At 43.5% G+C, this 21,861-nt stretch overlaps 1 protein-coding gene across 9 annotated transcripts in view; it reads left to right on the forward strand.

Annotated features, from left to right (window-relative positions):
• The window catches only part of GRIP2 (glutamate receptor interacting protein 2), a 257,423-nt gene that overhangs the window by 175,802 nt on the left and 59,760 nt on the right, over nt 1–21,861 (forward strand). The window contains exon 1 of one of the 9 annotated variants that reach the window (XM_069966699.1): nt 12,928–13,006. The exons of the other annotated variants lie outside the window; for them this stretch is intronic. Within the exon in view, the coding sequence (XP_069822800.1) occupies nt 12,967–13,006 (40 nt within the window). The 5' untranslated portion in view covers nt 12,928–12,966. Of the gene's footprint in view, nt 1–12,927; nt 13,007–21,861 lie in introns of those variants that run through there. 9 annotated transcript variants of the gene reach the window in all.

Here is a 21,861-nt window from a genome sequence, read left to right on the forward strand (position 1 = left end):
AGAAACATGTTCACAGTATTTTTTTTCAGCTTTAGGCTGGGTTCACACTATGTATATTTGAGGCAGTATTTGGTCCTCAAGTCAGGTCCTCATAGCAACCAAAACCAGGAGTGGATTGAAAACACAGAAAGGCTCTGTCCACACAATGTTGAAATTGAGTGGATGGCCGTCATATAATGGTAAATAACTGCCATTATTTCAATATAACAGCCGTTGTTTTAAAATAACAGCAAAAATTTGCCATTAAATGACGGCCATCCACTCAATTACAACATTATGTGAACATAGCCTTTCTGTGTTTTCAATCCACTCCTTGTTTTGGTTGCTATACAGCCTCAAACATACAGCCTCAAATATACGTAGTGTGAACCCAGCCTACTAGTAAACTGCAAAAAAGCCAAAAAAACTGTTTTCTCAGCTGCTTATAGATGGAAAAACAGTTCAAAAACTGTGTGAACACGGCCTATCACTGTATGCAATAGTATGTGAACTAATCGCAGCAACAGTACAAATCTACCCACCCGCCAGGATAACTGTACTGATACACTGTAACAGCTTCTCAGTTGTGTGAGCAGGATTAGGTTTCCTGCCTCAGAATACATGATATATATAGTTATATAAGTATCTGTAACCCACAGCTTGTGTTAACCCTGTGTTTCGCTGCGTATAGTGTTGCCATTTCTCAGCCTCCTCACACATAATAGGCGTCATGGCGTGGAGCGTTCCCTTGTCGCTCAGAGTCTATTTTTCCTATTTATAATGGAGTCTGGTAATTTTCTGACACAAAAGAAACTCGTCTCCCAGGGTTGGAGTCATTCCTCTCAGTATGAAGCTTGCCTTTCCTCCAGGGGTAGAATAAGAGGAATATATTTTATTGTTTTCTGCTCTTTTCATAGAGTCGATGCTGGTGAAGTTGATTTGGAAGGAGTTGCCAGAGAGGGCAGCCCACCAGTCCCAAGTTTATGTCATTAGACTGCAAGTCCTAGCAAACTTCTGGAAAGAGATTTCCCACCAATAGAAGTGATATGTTGCTGGGGTATACCCAGGGACAGCTCTAAGCAACAAGAGTTACACAGCCTCCTGCTTGCCATCATTACTCCACTTTTCCTAGAAATGTTATAACCTGTAGTGGTCTGGCAGTGATTGTCTCCTCTCCATATAGATATAAATTCTAAGGATTCTGTAAAGATAGTAAATATACACTGTGAAACCTCTCCAGAAGGGCAACCCACACTAAATCGTTCTGTACCAGATTTTCCATTCTTACATGACATGTGTCTCCCCCCTGATCTTACAGAGGACCAACCCAGCAGAACGCACTATAATGCACATATAGCACACTATAATGGATGTTCTAGATATTACATTATATAATCCCATAGTAGCATTTTATTTTTCATCATCAACCATTTAACAGCTTCCCTGTACATTCTTACAGCAATCTGGGGTGTGTACTAAATGTGAAGTTTTTTTTCTGTGGCATAGGGCACCACCTGGTGGTGGCATAGAGTGCTGCCTGCAGTCTCCCAGAGTATCAGAATACGTATACATACATATACAGTATGTCTCTATAAGTCATCTCTGGGTTGATCCATCTGCCTAGTTTCTACATTTCTAGGAAAGCTGGGTGACAGCCTTAGTATTAGCTGCAGTGGAAACATCTTGACTTGTCCACATTTGGTAAGTTGTTAAAGATTCTGGTTAGCCATTTATTAAACAATATCTGTTTCCAAGAAAGCTGGGTGACAAGCAATATTGCTATCATTACAGCTGGGAAAACCGGTACATATCGCTTTCCCCTCATCCGACATGTTCAGGCACAGAAATGGCGAACCCAATTGGTAAGTCATCTGGCTCTTGTGTATAGAGATGCAGGTTTACTATATAAAACTTGATGACCATCAGTGTGGCCGCCATTACAACCTCCTCAGGGGAGTTCTACATGGTAAATCTTCATCTTTATGCATCAGGCTCTAGCTTATCAATAACTAGATAGGTTTGCCATTTCCATTCCTGTAAAAGGTGGGTGAGGGGAAAGCTATATAATCCAGCTGTTCAGAAACATGTATATTTATCTGGCCCACTCCATGCTTTTTGCAATGTGACTTTTCAGGCATCGATTTCACATCCAGATTCCTCGTCTCTAGAAATGTCACTGATTTCTAAATAAATGAGGTTGAACATTCAGCATAGTAAGAAGTGTTGGTCACCATTACTGGGTGCTCTACCATGTAGATTCTGGTCACTGCCGTCCTCCTGGCTGTGGTACTCTCATCTGCTGTTTGTTGCAGTAATACATAATTTATTCTTTGCAAAGTTATTGCACTGTTGTTTTTTTAACCTAAAATCCAATAAGTGGCAAATTAATGAGTTTGGGAAACCATAAGAGGACGGTGGGAGGCGCGGTCGATCCTCGCTGATTAATTGACTCTTCTAATGCAATCGTAGGTAACTTGATGTTTATAGCACTTCCACCCCTGGCGAACAGCTGTCACTCAGAGTAGGGGACAGGAGTTTCCCAGGAACATAGTCCCAGCTTTCAAGAAGCAGCATCATACACAGACATTCAGAAACAGTGCCACCTAGGGGGCCATTGTAGGTCAGACTCCATTCTTCTTAATTTAGCCAACATTACAAAAACAGCTTAACAAAATCTCAAACACATCTGATTTTTTCCAAAAAGAAAGTTTCCTATTTGTATAGACTGTTCAGGTATTTATAGACCTTTAGCTATCCTGCATATCACTAGTGTATGTTGTCCTCAAGGATAGGCCATAAGGTTGCATGCACACTACGAAATACGCGCGTAAAGGCTGCTGCGAATTCCGTCGATGGCCCCTGCTCGCGGGCATTTTCGTCTGTGCCATAGACTTCATTCTATTCACATATTGTTGCCTGGACAACAATTACCAGCTTGCCCATAGGAATAAAACTTAACTTTTATTTGAATATTTAATTATGAAAACTCAAAGACGTGATAATATGTACAGTGCTATATATTTAAAAATAGCGTCTGAAAAAATGACCAAAAGGACCCGTTTTTCTGACAGTAACAGTGTAGATTAAGGGTATGCTATTCAACGTATAATAGCAGAATAAGTATCGAAAAACAAGTACGCACTAATGTGCTGTCTATATATAGTATCGAGTAACTTGTATTATTCCACTTTATGCCTCCTTTGAGAAAGCCAACGTAGTTGGTGAAACTAGTCAGGTCTTTTAAGGCATGACAATTTTAACATAGTCAGCGTCTGTCCATTGATACCCTGAGTTTATCAATACTTAGAGCCGAAGTATATCGGCAATAAATAACAGTGTAGACATACAAGACAGAGGAGAGAGCGGGATACACCGTGATCGCGGGTCATCACCCGACGATTGTTTCGGTGCACCCCCACCACCCGGTGGCACTAGCTTTGGGTGGCTGCGGCTACTCTTAGTGAGCAAGTATCGCCAGCTAAAGCGGCGAACTGATACAGCGCTCCCTCTTTCTTGTTATACCACAGTGTGTGAACTTAATTTACCTATAACACTAATCTCGTGTGTTGCAGCTATCCCCGCTGGGCTAATACTGCCAGTTATAGCGGCAAACCGACATAGTGTGCTTCTTCTCCTGTTTCGTTACAGTGTGTCAGCTTACTCTGACAAGCTAATCGCGCGGTCAGGGTTTTCAAATCACTAATGATTGTACTGTGTGACATGATAAACTAACATCTAACCACTATCATCAACAATCGTGTTTAATACACGTTTCACACACAAATACCATTGATGCTACTACTTGATGCAGATTCAAGTTGCATCTCCTGATACTCACGGGTTAACCACTGCAAGACTGGCCGGCGGTCTGGGCAGTAGAGCTATCCCCATTATCTGAACACAACTGTAGCCACACACTGTTATACCCCCTTCTATTGCTGTACTAATAAAGTGGAATAATACAAGTTACTCAATACTATATATAGACAGCACATTAGTGCGTACTTGTTTTTCGATACTTATTCTGCTATTATACGTTGAATAGCATACCCTTAATCTACACTGTTACTGTCGGAAAAATGGGTCCTTTTGGTCATTTTTTCAGACGCTACTATTTTTAAATATATAGCACTGTACATATTATCACGTCTTTGAGTTTTCATAATTAAATATTCAAATAAAAGTTAAGTTTTATTCCTATGGGCAAGCTGGTAATTGTTGTCCAGGCAACAATATGTGAACATATCCCCATTACCTCCCAATAGGACAGGGATCAATCATCCTAATAGACTTCATTCTAGGCACAGACGGATTCCGCCATCCGTCGAAAGAAATGACATGTCAATTCTTTCAGAGGACGGTGGAACCAGCCCGGCCATAAAATGGTGTTTATAGTACGGGCGGAGATGCGTGCTGCTGCGAGCAGGGCCAGCGACGGAATCCACAGTGGCCTTTACGCTCGTATTCCGTAGTGTGCATGCACCCTTAGGCTGGGTTCACACTATGTATATTTGAGGCTGTATTTGTGAGGCTGTATAGCAACCAAAACCAGGAGTGGATTGAAAACACAGAAAGGCTATGTTCACATAATGTTGTAATTGAGTGGATGGCCGTCATTTAATGGCAAATTTTTGCTGTTATTTTAAAACAACGGCTGTTATATTGAAATAATGGCAGTTATTTACCGTTATATGACGGCCATCCACTCAATTTCAACATTGTGTGAACAGAGCCTTTCTGTGTTTTCAATCCACTCCTGGTTTTGGTTGCTATGAGGACCTGACTTGAGGACCAAATACTGCCTGAAGTATACAGTGTGTGAACCCAGCCTTAGACAGTAATCGATGGACTGGTGACATCCAGCACCCCTACTACTCAGTGAACAGGTCAGGGAGCAGATGGCTCCATTCACTGTGTAGTGGTGGAGCCATGTTACTGCAGCTCAGCTCCCATTTAATTGAATAGGAGATGAGCAGCAATGACCAGCCCTGTTCATAGCCCTATATAGCAGGGATGCTGGTGCCAGCAACTTGACAATCAGTAAATGATGGCCTGTCCTGGGGATAGGCCATCAATTATATTTGCCTAGCAAAGTGATGGCATATCCTAGTAAACATCCCTTTAAAAATAATTTGACTGGGTTCACTCATAATATTTTGGTCAGTATTGAAAGCATTTATAATTTTTCTATGTGTCGACTCCACTCTTAGTTTTGGCAAATCATAGTTTTGACCATCATACTACATGTGAACATGACCTTTAACTTCCAGGGTTAGAAAAAAACAGTGTCTATGTGTTAGGGTAGAAAACAGAACTGGTTCATATCTTAGGGCCGTATTACACAGCCCAATATTAAGGAGCAAGCAAGCACCAACCTGTCAGGTCGGCACTCGCTTGCTCCTCATTCCCGCTTGCTGTCAGTGCTATTACACACGGGGAGCTGCGCAAACGGCTGCCCAAAAGATCCTTAGATTGTCTGGGGAGCCCATAGAAGATAGCGGCTGTCTGCTGCCACCGCTCCTATTGCACGGAGCAACGGGCAACAGACCATCATTGTTGTTGTCATTTTGATAGACCATGTTTTAAGACAACGATCAGCTGACATTGTGCAGGTCGGCTGATCATTGCCTTTTAACATGACCTATAAAACCAAACGATTATCGACCAGAAAGGGTGGCAGTTGGCCAAGTAAGACCAAAAATCAATTGGTCTAATAGGACTCTTAGGCTATGTTTTTGCATTGAACTATGACCCAGATTTATTAAAGTGTGTATAATATACACGGGTGTAAACTGTCCACAGCAACCAATCACAACAGCTACCTGTACTGGGTGGGAGGGGGAGGGGGAGAGGGACATGGTCTGCATAGCGTGGTCTACAGCCCTGTACTCTGAGCCAGAAAGTCTTCCTCATCTTCCAAATCATGGCAGATTCACTTCAGTCTGGGGCTTGCATTAGGTGACAGGACTGTGGAGGTAATCTCTTCATAGCTATACACACTGCTGCTATAATGTGCCTGCACTTACACTCAGCTATACACACTGCTGCTACAATGTGTCTGCACTCAATCTCAGCTATACACACTGCATCTGCTATAATGCGCCTGCACTCACACTCAGCCACTCACACTGCTGTATAGAAAAGTTTCTGTCACTGTCCTCCTGCACAGCTCAGTGATTCTCACTTCCTGATTGGTCCATGCTGAACACACCCCCTTCCCCATTGCTTTCATGTGACCACACAGACCTCTGACAGCAGCCCTGTATCTCTATTCTAGCCTGTTGTACTACACTACTGCATTATAGGGATCTGCAGCTCCATCCTGTATCTACAAACTGCTGCTGTTTTTCAGGTTTATGCAGTTACTATACATTATACACCGCATGCTGATTGCTATACTGTACAGTAACTTATAATATCACATATTCAGCTGTTTCTGAATGTTTCATTTATTTGTTTTACATGTTGTTCAGAATAAAAAAAAAATCTATATTATTTTTTGGGGTGTGGAACCAATTGCCTACATATCAGTGATTTATTTTGGGAAAATTTGCTTTGGTTTAAGAGTGATTTGGATAACAAGCACAGTCCCGAAACGAATTATCCTCGTAATCCAAGGCTCCACTGTGTGTGTGTGTGTGTATATATATATATGTCTATTTGCGTTAGATAATGGTGGATGATGGACACTCCTGTCTGACTGCGTTCATTCAGACTCATAAGCATCTGAACCTCCACAGGTCCAAGTACATGCAGTGGTGCTCAGCCAAACAAGATCCTAGTCCGGCGCAGCTTAAATAGCTTTTTCCCATGACTTGTTCCTAGCCGTCCTTGAGAAAAAAACCAAAAACATCTTTACAATCGGCAACCTGTTCGCCAAGTATATCATCACATTTCTTAGATTTATGGACAATATTTGAATTGTCTAGTCAGGGTCGAGAGCAATTCTCAGCATTTTTTTAGTATCTTAAAGGGGTTGTCCGGCGCTAAAAAATTATTCACAGAATAACACACATTACAAAGTTATACAACTTTGTAATGTATGTTATGTCTGTGAATGGCCCCCTTCCCCGTGTGTCACCACCCCCACCCGTGTACCCGGAAGTGTGGTGCGCTATACATACCTGTCACGTGCCGACCACGGTCTCCGATCCTCAGCAGTGACGTCTTCTTCGGGAGGCCGGCGGATCTTCCCGAGTGCCGGCCGCCCTCTGCAGCGTCATCCGAAGCTCAGCCGCGATTGGCTGAGCATAACTGTGCTCAGCCAATCGCGGCTGAGCAGCTGATGACGTGGCACTCGGGAAGATCCGCCGGCCTCCCGAAGAAGACGTCACTGCTGAGGATCGGAGACCGTGGTCGGCACGTGACAGGTATGTATAGCGCACCACACTTCCGGGTACACGGGTGGGGGTGGTGGGACACGGGGAAGGGGGCCATTCACAGACATAACATACATTACAAAGTTGTATAACTTTGTAATGTGTGTTATTCTGTGAATAATTTTTTAGCGCCGGACAACCCCTTTAATAAGAATTTAAAAATGAATATGCATTTCACTCCTGTATTCGGTGACAAAAGGTTGCATTTTCTTTACGTGAGGATGGAAACTTTGGATGGCAGAACTGTCACATCAGGCTTTAGAAAAGATACTGCCACAAACTCTGTATTACATTTCGACAGCTATGATCTCCCCCACGTCAAGAAATCCGTACCATATAGTCAGTTCCTCTGGTTGAGAAGAGCATGGCGTCGAGAGGCAGTTGCAGGAGATGGCTACACTGCTGCAGGAAAGGTGTTACCCTAAAATAATTATCTACGAGGGTCTTCCCGGATCCCAGGAACAAGGTAGCCTTCTGAGAAATTATTTACTGAATATATATACTGAAAATATTAGCACATCTAATAGGAGTGATAAAACTAAGCAGGCACACGCTGCCATGGCTGAAATACAGATGCAAATATAAAATTACAGCCGCACACTGCAAACACTAAGAATAATATATGCCTAATATGGATATATTTTAATTGCAATACTGTTATATAACAAATGAGGCACAGCTATATGGTTCTGGGTTCATCCCTTTGTGAGGACATTGAGGTCGGATGCTACACATAATTGTATCAAATCAACCGCAAAGTCCTATCACACCTGATAAAAAAAATACAGTGCAAAGACAAATTATTCTAACTGATTCACAGAACAAAAAGATGTAATTTTTACCATGAAGTGCACTGTGTAAAAATGAAAGCCCCCAAAAGTTACTATTTTATTTTCATTAAAAAATGTACTTGTATAGTTCTGTAGGCTGAAAAAAGTTATGGCCCTTAGGCGAGGAGAAAAATATACGCACAAAAATGGAAAGTTTGTCACAACTTTTTGCACAATAAGGGATTTGCAACTTTTTGCAACTTTATTTTACCACAGTTGCTAGGGTGAAGTAAAACTGCCTTGACTTTTGCAGCCGTAGCTGATTTATCAATTGGACAGATGTTTCATTAATAGTTAGCTATTTATGAAGAACCATTTTAAGAAATTTGGCGCAGGTACACCTAACGTACGACCAGCAAAACAGTATTAAAAAATCACTTCAAATACTCAGACAATGATATAGTGCCCCCGTGTGGATGAATCAGAATAGAATTCTTTCCTAAGGGCTGCAGGAAATGTTTGTGTTACTGACCCTCAGTAGATCGGATCTGCACAGAAATCCTTTTTGCTTCCATGCTGTTGGCTGACTCCCATTCTCTACGCCTAAGATCTCAGTTACATTAAACAACTGTTATCTTTCTCCAGCCATATATGCGACACAACAGCTGCTGCAATGTGACTGACAACAACAGGCGTCTCCCACTGGTCATAGTAACTCCATTATGTCCCAACACATTATTACTACAATAGTTACCCTGATATTATGACACAATCCCTGCGTGCCCTGACAGACATTTCAATCCTATTTCTTAGATGGGACAACCACTTGCACATAAGGCAAGTTACAGAAAAACATAGAAGACTTCCACAGGATAAGACCACCTGGTCCATCCAATCCGCCTTTATATTATTACCTTGTTAGGCTGCTTTGGGATTTCTTTAGCCTGACCTGACTGACAAAAAGCTCTGCAAGTACTGCACTGGTTTTTGTTGTTCTTTTTTATTTGTCTGCTTAAATCCTGTTAAATAAACAGACACCAGACAGAAGACGGACCCCATTAGAGTCAATGGGCTCAGTCGCAATCATTGGTGTCAGTTTTTGTGAACTGAAAATTCTGTATTGAAGGTTCCGAGCAGAGCCTGACGCTGGTGGGTACATAGCATTATTACAGTTATTACAATAGCTGCCTTCTTCCACACCAGTCCAGACATTGTTTGCTATATTGCAGACGCTTGTATTATAAAAAGTAGTTGGCCATGTTTTTTGGTACAACTGCACAATCTAAATTAAAAACAAATGCCGTGCCAGACACAATTTCTTACAGTGGGAGTCAATAGACAAAAGTAATGGCATACAGTTGCCTTGGAGGTGCTATATATTCAGTGTATGTGTTGGGAGATTTCCCTGACACATACAGAGAATAAAATGTGGTGTTTGCATCTATACGCAGTATTGCAGCAGTGACCACATGATACACTGTAGCCAAAGAGATGCTGAGATGGTACTATGTATATTATGTATTACACATACAGATAATGTGCATGAGACGTGGGTGTTTTATTTTTCTTCAAGGCACTGTCCAGAATATTTATTTATTATTAAAGGGGTACTCCAGCACTGATAAAGAAAACAAATAATCAATCAATCACAAACATAGTTTTTACATTTACCATCCCTACTGAGTCTGTCTCCGTTTGAATTTCCCGCTGTTTGCAAGTTCCTGAACCTCCAGTTGGTGTTTTTCTTCACTTCCTAGTTTGGGCTTTCCCATGATACACTTTGACTCCTGTGATGTCCCTAGAAGAGTTGGTGACATCACAAGTCATGTGATGCACCGAGGGAGCAGGCATGTTGAAAGTGGATCTGTCAGCTGTAAATCACGCTAGAAACTGCTGACGTTAGATAGCATAGAAAAAGGCTTTTTTTTCTCCTGTGCAAAGTGTCACAGATGCTTTCCCATCTCCTGAAATCCTGTCAGATGTTGACACCCAAGCAGGGTCAGGTATAGGAAAGTGTACATGTACTTGGTACACGTAAATGCATTCTGAGGCTGCGTTCACACTACGTATATTTCAGTCAGTATATGTATATTTCAGTCAGTATATTTCAGTCAGTATTGCAAGCAAAACCAGGAGAGGATTAAAAACACAGAAAGGATCTGTTCACACAATGTTGAAATTGAGTGGATGGCCGCCATTTAATGGCAAATATTTGCTGTTATTTTAAAACAACGGCTGTTATATTGAAATAATGGCAGTTTTTTACTGTTATATGGCGTCCATCCACTCAATTTCAACATTGTGTGAACAGAGCCTTTCTGTGTTTTTAATCCACTCCTGGTTTTGGTTGCAATACTGACTGAAATATACGTAGTGTGAACGCAGCCTGAGAGTGGCACAATGCTGCTATGACCCTCTACCACTACCTTGCAGTCCTGTGTATGGCTTATGAGAAGCAAATTGAAGGGAACTTTTCACATTACAATTCAGTCCAGTCTGCAAGAATCATGTTATAGAGCAGGGGGAGCCCAACAAATTCATATACAATGGTACCTTGGTTTAAGAGTAACTTGGATTAAGGGTACAAACACACACACCGTATACGCAGCAGATACGCAGCAGATCTGCTGCAGATTTGATGTTGTGTTCAGTTATTTAGATCTAATCTGCTGCATATTTGTTGCGTATTTGCTGCATATCGCAGCAGTAAATACGCTGCTTATACGGTGTGTGTTTATACCCTGAGAGCATTTTGCAGGAAGTGCTCACAGTTTTTCAAAATTGTAACTTGGTTAAGAGCATTGCTTTGGTTTGAGAGCTCCCTGTACTGGGAGGGAGGGCGAGTGGGGGAGGGGCATGGTCTTCATAGCGTGGTCTACAGCAGTGCTTCTCAATTCCAGGCCTCAGGCCTCACTAACAGGTCATGTTTTGATGATTACCTTAGTATTTCACAGGTGACAGAATTATACTCTTTGTATGGGATATCCTTAAAACATGGCCTGTTGGTGAGGCCTGAGGACTGGAATTGAGAAGCTCTGATCTACAGCACTGTACTCTGACCCAGAAAGTCTCCCTCACCTTCCAAATCATAGCAATTCCACTTTGGGCTGTGGAAATAATCTCTTCATGGCTGTAACCTCTCTCTCCCTGGATAGAGAGTGCTGCTTTACTGTTCTCATCTCTGTACCCATCCTCTCCATTCCTGCTATAATGTTCCTGCACTTACTCTCAGCTATACACACTGCTGCTATAATGTGCCTGCACTTACACTCAGCTATACTCCCTGCTGCTATAATGTGCCTGCACTTAAACTCAGCCATTCACTATGCTGTATAGAGAAGTTTCTGTTACAGTCCTCCTGCACAGCTCTGTGATTCTCACTTCCTGATTGTTCCATGCTGAACACACACCCCTCCCCCATTGCTGTCTTGTGACCACACAGACCTCTGACAGCAGCCCTGCTTCTCTATTCTAGCCTGTTGTACTACGCTACTGCATTATGGGGATCTGCAGCTCCATCCTGTATCTACAAACTGCTGCTGTGTTATCAGGGTTATGCACTTACTATACATTATACTGCTGATTGCTGTACTGTACAGTAACTTATAATGTGACATGTTCAGCTGTTTCTCATTGTTTTTCATCTGTTTTACATGTTATTCAGAATAAAAAATTATTATTTTTGGGGTGTGGAGCCAATTTTCTGCATATCAGTGATTTCTTATGGGAAAATTTGCTTTGGTTTAAGAGTGGATTTAGATTACAAGCACGGTCCCAGAACAAATTATACTCGTGATCCAAGGCACCACTGTGTAGTTTAGTGGCTAAAGTCCCAGCATAACTTAACATTCATTTGTGTAAACCTCTGCTCATTCTGGGCTAAGTAGTCAAGTGGGTGGTCCTACTCAGTAATTGACAGATCTGTCTATACGAACACACAGATAACTGACAATCTCATTGAGTAAAACAGTTCTCTTGACTACTTTTCTTAGAATCAGCAGAGATTTACAAGAATAAAAGTAGTCCACTGGGTGGTCCTACTCTGTAACAACAATCGTTATATGTGTTTATTTAGAGAGAGCTGTCAATCTCTGAGTAGGACCGCCCATGTAACTACTTACCCCAGAATGGGTTTTACATGTAAAAAGGACAAGTTATCCTGGAAGTTTCCCTACAAAACTATATGTGAGTGCTCCACTCCTACTGCTCCATGCTGCCTGCAGGCTGGAGTGCATTGTGTTTGGTCTTTGGGGGTACAAACCCACTTGACGTATTTGCTGCGTGAATCAGTCTTAAAAATAAGCAGGCAAAACGCAGGTTGGCTTTATACGATTGTTCTGCATTGAAATACGCAATTGCGTATTTTTGAAGCGTGAAGCTACATGTGTTTTTCACACAGGTTGTTAACAACTGATGCTTTGCTAACAACAAGCTTCACGCTTCAAAAATACGCAATTGCGTATTTTAATGCAGAACAATCGTATAAAGCCAACCTGCGTTTTGCCTGCTTATTTTTAAGACTGATTCACGCAGCAAATACGTCAAGTGGGTTTGTACCCTGGGAGGAGATCTGAATGCCCAATATAAGCAGAACTTGGAAATCCTATATGGATTGTGGAGAATGTAAAATAGTTGGCATTGAACACATGGCCCTCAGTGTTACAGAAGCTCCTAAATCTTCGGATTTTGTATATTGCTTGGTACAGTGTCTTTGCCCTGTGCCATCCAATCAGTGTGGAGCACCAGTCTGCTCTGCTATGTGGGATGTGCCAGTGTGAGCAGAGCTGGAGGCAGAGCAGCAGGCACGGCTGTGTGCTGTGTGCCGCTCTACAGCAGACATGCTCTGTGGGCTCAGGAAGGAGCTGCACTCAGATTTTGGTGAGTGGACCTCTCTTCTCTCCTCTAATACAGTGGGTTTTTATTGGGACATTATATAGGAATACCAACACTGACCTACTTTATGGAAAGGAATGCCAGTCTGTACTCTGTGCCAACTAGCTGGTAGCAGGCTTGGCATTGCTTCCAAGTTACAGCATCTCCATCACTGGCAACTTGTGGACTGTTTGAGGTATATATATAATTTCTGTCTTGGCCAGGATAGGTACAAGATCTCCAGACCAGGTAAAAGGAAGCACAGCTAGAACTGCTGAGAGTTAAAAGAAATAGTTCAGTGATCTGTTCAGCTCTGCTACATCTGGGTAAATATAATTGTTTGCTAAGAGGCTTTTAGTGTGGAACAAGTGGCATTGTCTGGGTGAGGCCTGAGTCATTGGCAGGTAATAGTCCTGGACCTGGCATCATGTAGCTGAGCTCTGCTATGTCTGATAGGCTTGTTTGGACAGTGTCGGATACATTGTGCGGCTGGTATTTTGGGAATGTGAGAGGTTCTCCTGTACAGGAATTCTGACCACTCTCTGTGAGATGAAAGGGGAACACTATGTGTAATAACAATACCTGAGGGGGTTGTCTGCTCTGTGGTCCCCAATGATAAGCTGGTTTAAGCCATCCCACTGACAAACATTACAGTCAGCCTTTCTTCTAAAATGGCTGATAACAGAGAACAATGGAGTCTCCCACCTCCTCAGTGTGGCATGGTTGATATGTGTGGTCTATTGCCTTGGATTACTGAAGTCTTGGATGTCAGTATTGCCCCACTGGACAGTAAAACTTCTCTTAGTTCTTTCATGTATTGAAGATTCCCCAGTGCTGCCTCTTATCATGTTGTACGTATTCTGGTTAATCGCTCAGTACCACTTCTCTAAATTAGATGCCTATGTATACATTCATGCCATAGGGCACCCTTTCTGTTTCTGGAAAAGTTACTACCAATGTCAGCGTCTATTACTGCTCCCACTTGGATTGTCTGTCTTCCACTTCCAGTTGGTTATACAGTTTTAAAGCCCTTACTTGTGTGTACATAACCATCTGCTGGTGCTGTAATGGTGGCTTCTAACTTTCCTATTCTCCAGAATTGCATATTTACCTTACTGCAAAAATTGTATGGGAGCCACACTGGAAGACACACTTTATCTTTTTCCAGTCCGTAGATTCCTCCCGATATCCACCCGTACAATCCGCTAAAGATTACGATTTGGGCATATGTGGTGCATCCGTATTTCTGTAAAGCCTTTTTTTTTTTCAACTCAAATGTGGAAATACGGATCCGTAGATTACGGAACATGTGAATAAGGTCTTAGTGCCACATAAATAGAAGAGGAGTATATACTGGTCATGCCCAGCAGACTTGTTGTTTGGGAGTACAATACAGTATATGGGCAGCGCAGCCCAGAAGACTACTGTGTGTTAGCAGGGTGTCCGTTGAGATTCTCTAGCATATGATATTACTTAGATCTGTGTAATAATGTAATACAAGAGAATAGAGAGTTATAAGAGCTTACACCCCAGAACATCACTAAGAGGGGATAGGGGTAGATGTTTTTGTTCTATCCCCAATTAGTGATGTTCTGGGGTCACATCCCCGCACTGAGCCCCCACAGATCTATGTATTCTTATATGCCACAAAGCATCCAGTGTATAATGCACCTACGACCCAACTACAACAGCTGCAGGCACTACAACTCCCAGCATGTACTGACAGTCTGCAGCCCTCAGGATATGCTGGGAGTTGTAGTGCCTGCAGCTCTTGTAGTTGGGTCCTAGTTGGGTCTGGCGCAGCATCATGAAGACTTCTCCGACCACAACTAGTCTGCAGGCGGACAGCTGGGGGTGACGGGGAGGGGAGAATCTTGGGAGGCAGGGGGAGCAACTGGGGTGGCAGGGGGAGTAGATGGGGGCAGGGGGAGCAGCTGGGGTGAAAGGGGCAGGGGGAGCAGCTGTGGGGGCAAGGGGAGAAGATGGGGCAGGGGAGCAACTGTGGGGCAGAAGGATCAGCCGGGGGGAAGGGGGAGCAGCTGGCGTGACGGGCAGCAGCTGGGGTGGCAGTGGGAGTAGATGGGGGGCAGAAGGAGCAGCTGGGGGGCAGTTGGGGTGACAGGCAGGGGAAACAGATGGGGGTCAGGGGGTCAGCTAGGGTGGCAGGGAGAAGATGAGGGCAGCTGGGGTGGCAGGGGAGAAGCTGGGGAGGCAAGGGGAGAAGGTGGGGGGCAGGGGAGAAGCTGGTTGGGGCAAGGGAGAAGCTGGGGGGCAGGGGGAGCAGATGGGGGCAGAGGGAGAGCCTGGGGGGCAGGGGGAGAAGCTGGGGGGTGCAAGGGGAGAAGCTGGGGGGGTAGAGGGAGCAGATGGGGGCAGGAGGAGAAGCTAGGGGGCAGGGGAGAACCTGGGGGGCAGGGAAAGCAGCTGGGGGGTGAAGGGGGAGAAGCTGGAGGGGTAGAGGGAGCAGATGGGGGCAGGGGGAGAAGATGGGGGCAGGGAGAGCAGCTGGAGGGGTGCAGGGGGAGAAGCTGGGGGGGGTGCAGGGGGAGAAGCTGGGGGGGGCAGGGGGAGAAGCTGGGGGGGGGCAGGGGAAGAACCTGGGAAGGTGCAGGGGGAGCAGATGGGGGCAGGGGGAGAACCAGGGGGCACAGAGAGCAGCTGGGGGGGTGCAGGGGGAGAAGCTGAAGAAGGTGCATCCGGGGGGCAGAGGCAGGCTAGGCAGGTCTCCTGCCATGCAGCTTCGGGGCCGGCCGGGCTGAGCTTCCGACACACACTACCTCTATCACAAGCCGGAAGCTCATAGCTGCAACCCGCAGTCCCAAACTTCTCTCCTGCTCGGTGGCACAATGGACCACGGGTGCCTAGTTGCAAATATGGCCTTGGCTGCGATTACAATTTCTTAGAACTGTAAGCTTGTCTTGCAAAACATTCTCAAACAAGTTGCAATTCAAAGTTTTACTATAACTCCAAACTGACTGAACAGAAAGGAGGAGTTAAAAAAAAAAAACCCTGTGACTTTCAGATCATATGGTTGGAGAGCCCTAGAGCTTGTGTGCAACTCGCTTGGAGACAGGGGTGAGAATTTATCATGTAACACATAGATCTAGGTAAGCTTCTGTGTATAGGAAAGGATGGGACCCCTAGTGAAAAAACAAATGTAACCCCCATCTCCAGACAAGAGAGCCTATTTGTTGTAGTATCATTCTAACTTAGATCCCTCCACTTTCTTGTGTGAAGGCTTGTTAAAGGAAACCTATCACATTAAAAATGAAGCGGACTGTTATATACTGTAGTCAGGGGTCATCTTATGTGTCGTCTTATAGGGCGGGTGCTGAAAAACTTTGGAACCGAACTGGAGAATCTGCGGTCACTGCATGCGGTGACTGTATGAAAAGTATGAAGGGCAGAGCAAGCTGCAGGCGTCCGGGGTATGGAAAAAAAGATACAGTAGAGTGGCGCGGTGCCCAGAAAAACCCACCTCTTTCACCTGTCTGATGTCTTTTTTATTAATTTTTATTTGGTGTGTGTTGGAAGAGGTGTAGTCTTATACAACGAGTATATCTCAAACTCAATATTTTAACTGGAAAAGTTGGGGGTCGTCTTATACGCCAGAAAATACAGGTATTTTGTGGGAACCGTTCCTGGATAATTTGTTGTTTGTTCATGTAAATCTCTGCTCATTCTGGGCTAACCAGTCATGTGGGCGGTCCTATCCAGTGATAGACAGCCCTTCATACGTGCACACCTATATACATGAATAAATAACAAGTTGTCTTTAAACTTTTCCCATAAAGCTATATATCAATCTGCTCAGCTCCTCCTGTGCTATAACATGCTGCCTGCAGAGTGGACTGCATCTTCCCTGTGACAGGTTTCCTTTTAAAGGATTATCCAGGATCAGAAAAGAAAACACAGCATCACCCCTGTCCTCAGGTTGGTTGCGGTATCACTTGAACTGAGCTGCAAAACCTGCATCCAACCTGAGGACAAGTGTGGAGCTGTTTTGGAAGAAAGTCACCATGTGATTCTAAGCCTGGTAACCCCCTTAAGAGGGTGACCCCTTCTTTGTTTCACCCTCATGGGTAAAGTGGATATATGGTCAACCTAGGCTATAACTCATTCTGTTACCAGGCTCCATATACCTATTAAGGGAAGATATGTGGAAAGGTACAGTACGATGGATTCAGAAAAAGGCATACACACAAAATTCAAATGCTTTCTTAATTTTTTATCTTCAGCAAAACTTGGTTGCAAAATTACCTACACTTCACCACTGAGTGATATTAGCAAAACATCTCTGTAGAGAGGACTAAAGCAATAATATGAAAAAAAGTCCACCGCCCAGTCGGGCTGGTCCGAGGTCACATTAGGACACCAGGACACTCACGGAACAGATGGAGAGTTCACGTCTGCGACGCTTCGAAGCTTGCGCTTCTTTCTCAAGCATTTGTGAATGGATAACCACCACCACATTTATGCCTCGGAAGCCTTGCGAGAAGAACTCTCGCGCAGCCGTGGAAGAACTCTTGCAAGGCCGCGGAAGAACTCTTGCGAGGCTTCCGAGGCATAAATGTGGTGGTGGTTGTCTATTCACATATGCTTAAGAAAGAAGCGCAAGCTTCAAAACGTCGCAGATGTGAACTCTCCATCTGTTCCGTGAGTGTCCTGGTGTCCTAATAGGAATTTGGACCAGCCCTGGGTGGTGGACTTTTTCATATTATTGCTTTAGTCCTCTCTACAGCGATATTTTGATAATATCACTCAGTGGTGAAGTGTTGGTAATTTTGCAACCAAGTTTTGCTGAAGATAATAAATTAAAAAAGCATTTGAATTTTGTGTGTATGCCTTTTTCTGAATTGGATTCTGGGAGTGCAGGCTCCTACATACACCGAGAAGACTGAATTAGCACAGTGCACTTTGTTGTGTTGGAACTGCTTTCCTGTGGACAGTACGATGGATAACATTATACAACACAACCTATATTTTTCATTCTTTATGCATATTTAATTGGACATATAGATCACAATATAGAGAAGAGGTTGCTTAGCGTTCTACTAGGCTCCCCTCCCCCGTTTCTTTATGTATTTACATTCTTGACCCGGTGTAATGGTGTCCTCCATGTCTGTATATTGCCTGCTCACATGTTTACATTATACCCCATGAAGCCTGCTTTCCCCCACATTCCTCTTCTCTGTCCTCTGCTCACAGATGCATGGAAAGTTATTGAATCCATTTGCTCTGGTTGCCTGATCCTTCATTTATCTTCCATCTACAGAGTAAATCTATATTAATTATCAGCAGAACGTGTCTGGGACTTCAGGGCTTGTTACCTCCTGTTCCTATCACCATAAAGGGACGCACCGAAAACTAATCCCACTGAAAAAGTTACCATTAATTATAGTGATCAGTCCAATTTATTTTTTAAGCGGCAAAGTATCTTTCAATACAACCAAATGGATGATGGGGTTTCATTAAGCTATTAAATGCATCACAGTCTCCTGTACTGGTTCATCATCACTGCGGCTCTCCTCCATGCTTCTGCTGTCAGCCTAGCATGCGGATTTCTACTCTCTCGGACGTTTATATCTGAAACTTCCCTATATTTTTATTGCATGTCAATACAGTAGCACAAAGATTTAAATAGTTTCAAACCTCAGATGTTGAAAATTCTTAGCCCATTGTCTGTATATACAAAACTGTCCATGGAACATGTAAACGACCCCTTAGGACAGATGATGTTGGTGGAGATAGGGGTCTGGCATGATTGGAAATCACTGCCCGACCCCTTTGCTCTCTCAGAGATAGGCTATGTTCACACAGCATAAAAGTACGGGCGTTGTTGCCATCAGCAACAACGGCCGTACTTTGTACAGTGTGGAACACTGCCTGTTCTTCTATGGGATCCTGGCCGGAGCGTATACACATCGTATATGCTCCAGCCGGGATCCCATGTGGGGCCGCAAAGAACTGACATGTCAGTTTTCTGCGCCGCAATTCAGTGAATTGCGGCCGCAAAAAAGACCTTGCAGTTCACACAATGAAGCGAGCGGCTCCGGCAACTTGGCAAGAAGTCAATCTGACCCTATCGTAGTATAGCCCCAGCCTTATGATCTCTTCCTGAGTTTGTATTCTGTAACCTACAGCAAGGCTTCTTTAGGACTTTTGCACCCTCATCCTGACCATCCAGCACAATAATCTGAGGATGAATAGCGCTGCTATTGAACCATTACAGCGGGCAAAAGGGCGGAGAGTTATTGGACAATTAGGTGAGAGCTGGTTGGTGACAAACGCTTTTTAAATTATCCATCACCCTGTACCCAGTTCTCAGACCTTGGCCTCCTGTATAGTTATCCATGTTGCTTTGTGTCACAGAAGCCATGCTTAGAAGCCTTCAAATATTGGCTACATGGTTGAGGCTTCCATGCATCCACATCCTTTAGTGTGATGGCTACATGTTTTACACCACCAGTATGAAAACCTTGGGGGGAATTCATTATAGCGAATGTACCATCAGGTGCATCGCTTTAAGTTTTTTACATGAATAGATTGACCTCAACACAGGGATGCTGGTGCTGCTGCCAATTTATCCAACAACGGCCTGGTTCCTGCGCATGGCGCCAGTCTATTCCTGGGCACCAACCTAGCCTGGAGCACTGGAGGCAGTCAATACAAGTATATTTTGCGAGGCGCTTCTCACAGGAAAGGGGAACACGGCTAGGCCGGGCACGACCGCTTAACAGGGGTGTTTCTAACTGGGGACACTGCACACAAAGAGCTTGGGGAGCCATTGTGGCTCAACTTGTCAATCTTAGGTAGAGAGTGGTGACTAGTCGCAGGCGGCTCCCTGCCCCCACAGACTACTTGCTGTCCCTCTCCCAGCCTTGCACGGCAGAATAAAAGTACTTTTTCTCCTTACTAAAGCTACTACTGCAGCTGTGGCTGATACGTGCCATGAGATCTATACTATAATTCTGGGAACCATGTCCGCACAATGGTGTTGATTGGTTCCCTTTAAATGGTACTGACATATTTACATCATTCAGTATGGAAGCCATGTATTCCATTTCGAATATGGCAGTGGTTCATGTCTTCCAATATGGCAGTCATATATTCACGGCCCGGTTTTTATACTATCCAGTATGGCAGACATGTATTCATGTTATCTAAGCTGATGGTCCAGTTTTTACACTGTCCAGTATGGCAGGCATGTATCACACTCTGTGCTATAGTGGATGTTTTGGTAATTTGCCCATTGCATCTCTGATGTGATTACAAAGCCTCCCTAAAGTGCACAGGCCACAGTGACATACAGTATATGCTGCCTTTATTTCCTAATATCCCATTGCTGTAATGTAAAAGAAAATATTCTGACACATGGGCGTCCCATCTTCTCACATTGGATTCGGCCATCCACAGTAACCATGTATTGTCTCCCTGTTCTCATATCCGGTTGCTTTGGGTTACTTTTGGGTTTTTTAGCCTTATAATAAATGTGACATATTTGCTCTGCCCTGTGACTCGTCTTGGTTTGCCTCTCCGTACAGAGCAGGTATTTAGATAATCCGGTTCTAGGAACAGTATTTTAAGATTTGCATAATTTAAGCAAAAAATATATAATGTCCTAGATTTACTGAACCGTGATTAACTCTTCCCACTCCAGATTTTGGGATTCGGTGTATTATGAGGGAAATGTGTCCTGCCATTCATGGGAGCGGAAAAACCTTTTTCATGCTTCTCTTCTTGTTATAATATCCTCGGCCAAATGAGATAATTGATGCTCAAGGTGAATTTATACATCTGCTGCTTTATGTAATCCATGTGTTTTATATAGCTAGCAAAGAGAAGGGCTGCTGCTACCTACACCAAACAGTGGCCAGGTTATACCAGCATACTCCATGTTATTGTAAACAAGAATATGTATAGTGTATATCAGCTGTACATACATAATATTATTATACCAGAAGATGCCCAGGTTATACCAGCATTCTCGATATCATTGTATACAAGAATATGTATAACGTATATGTCAGCTGTACATACATAATATTATTATAGCAGAAGATGCCCAGGTTATACCGGCATGCTCCATATCATCGTATACAAGAATATATATATAACGTATATTAGCTGTACTTACATAATACTATACCAGAAGATGCCCCGGTTATACCAGCATAATCCATATTATCATATAAAAGAATATGTATAAGGTATATCAGCTGTACCTACATAATATTATTATACCAGGAGATGCCCAGGTTATACCAGCATACTCCATGTAATTGTATACAAGAATATGTATAGTATATATCAGCTGTACATACATAATATTATTATACCAGAAGGTCAGCAAAAAGATGATACAATGCGGCACTCGCTTAAGTTCCACTTCATTTTCTTCAGCCATATACATTACAGTGATGCACAATGAAAGAAAGGCGACGATCGTTTCACGCTTGATAGCGCTTCGTCAAAGCCCTATGTCACTTCCTACATCTGGTTCTCTTAAACAGACCTCTTAAAGAGATATACACCCATTACGTACAACTTTAAAAGAACAAATGTCATAACATCAATTTAGTGACACCAAAAGATAGAGCAAGCAGTTACATTGTATTGCATTCTTTCACATGCTGAGCACCGCGGTCTCCACGCAAGTGTCCAGGTGAGCCGTATCCATATGACTGCTGAGAGGTGGGGAGATAATGCCGTGGCTCCATAGTTCTCATTATATATTATACCAGAAGATGCCCAGGTTATACCAGCATACTCCATGTTATACCAGTCTACTCCATATTATCGTATACAAGAATATGTATAGCATATCAGCTGTACATACATACATACCAGAAAATGCCCAG

Source organism: Dendropsophus ebraccatus, chromosome 4 (assembly GCF_027789765.1).
Source record: "Dendropsophus ebraccatus isolate aDenEbr1 chromosome 4, aDenEbr1.pat, whole genome shotgun sequence".
In the NCBI taxonomy this organism is placed as follows: domain Eukaryota; kingdom Metazoa; phylum Chordata; class Amphibia; order Anura; family Hylidae; genus Dendropsophus; species Dendropsophus ebraccatus.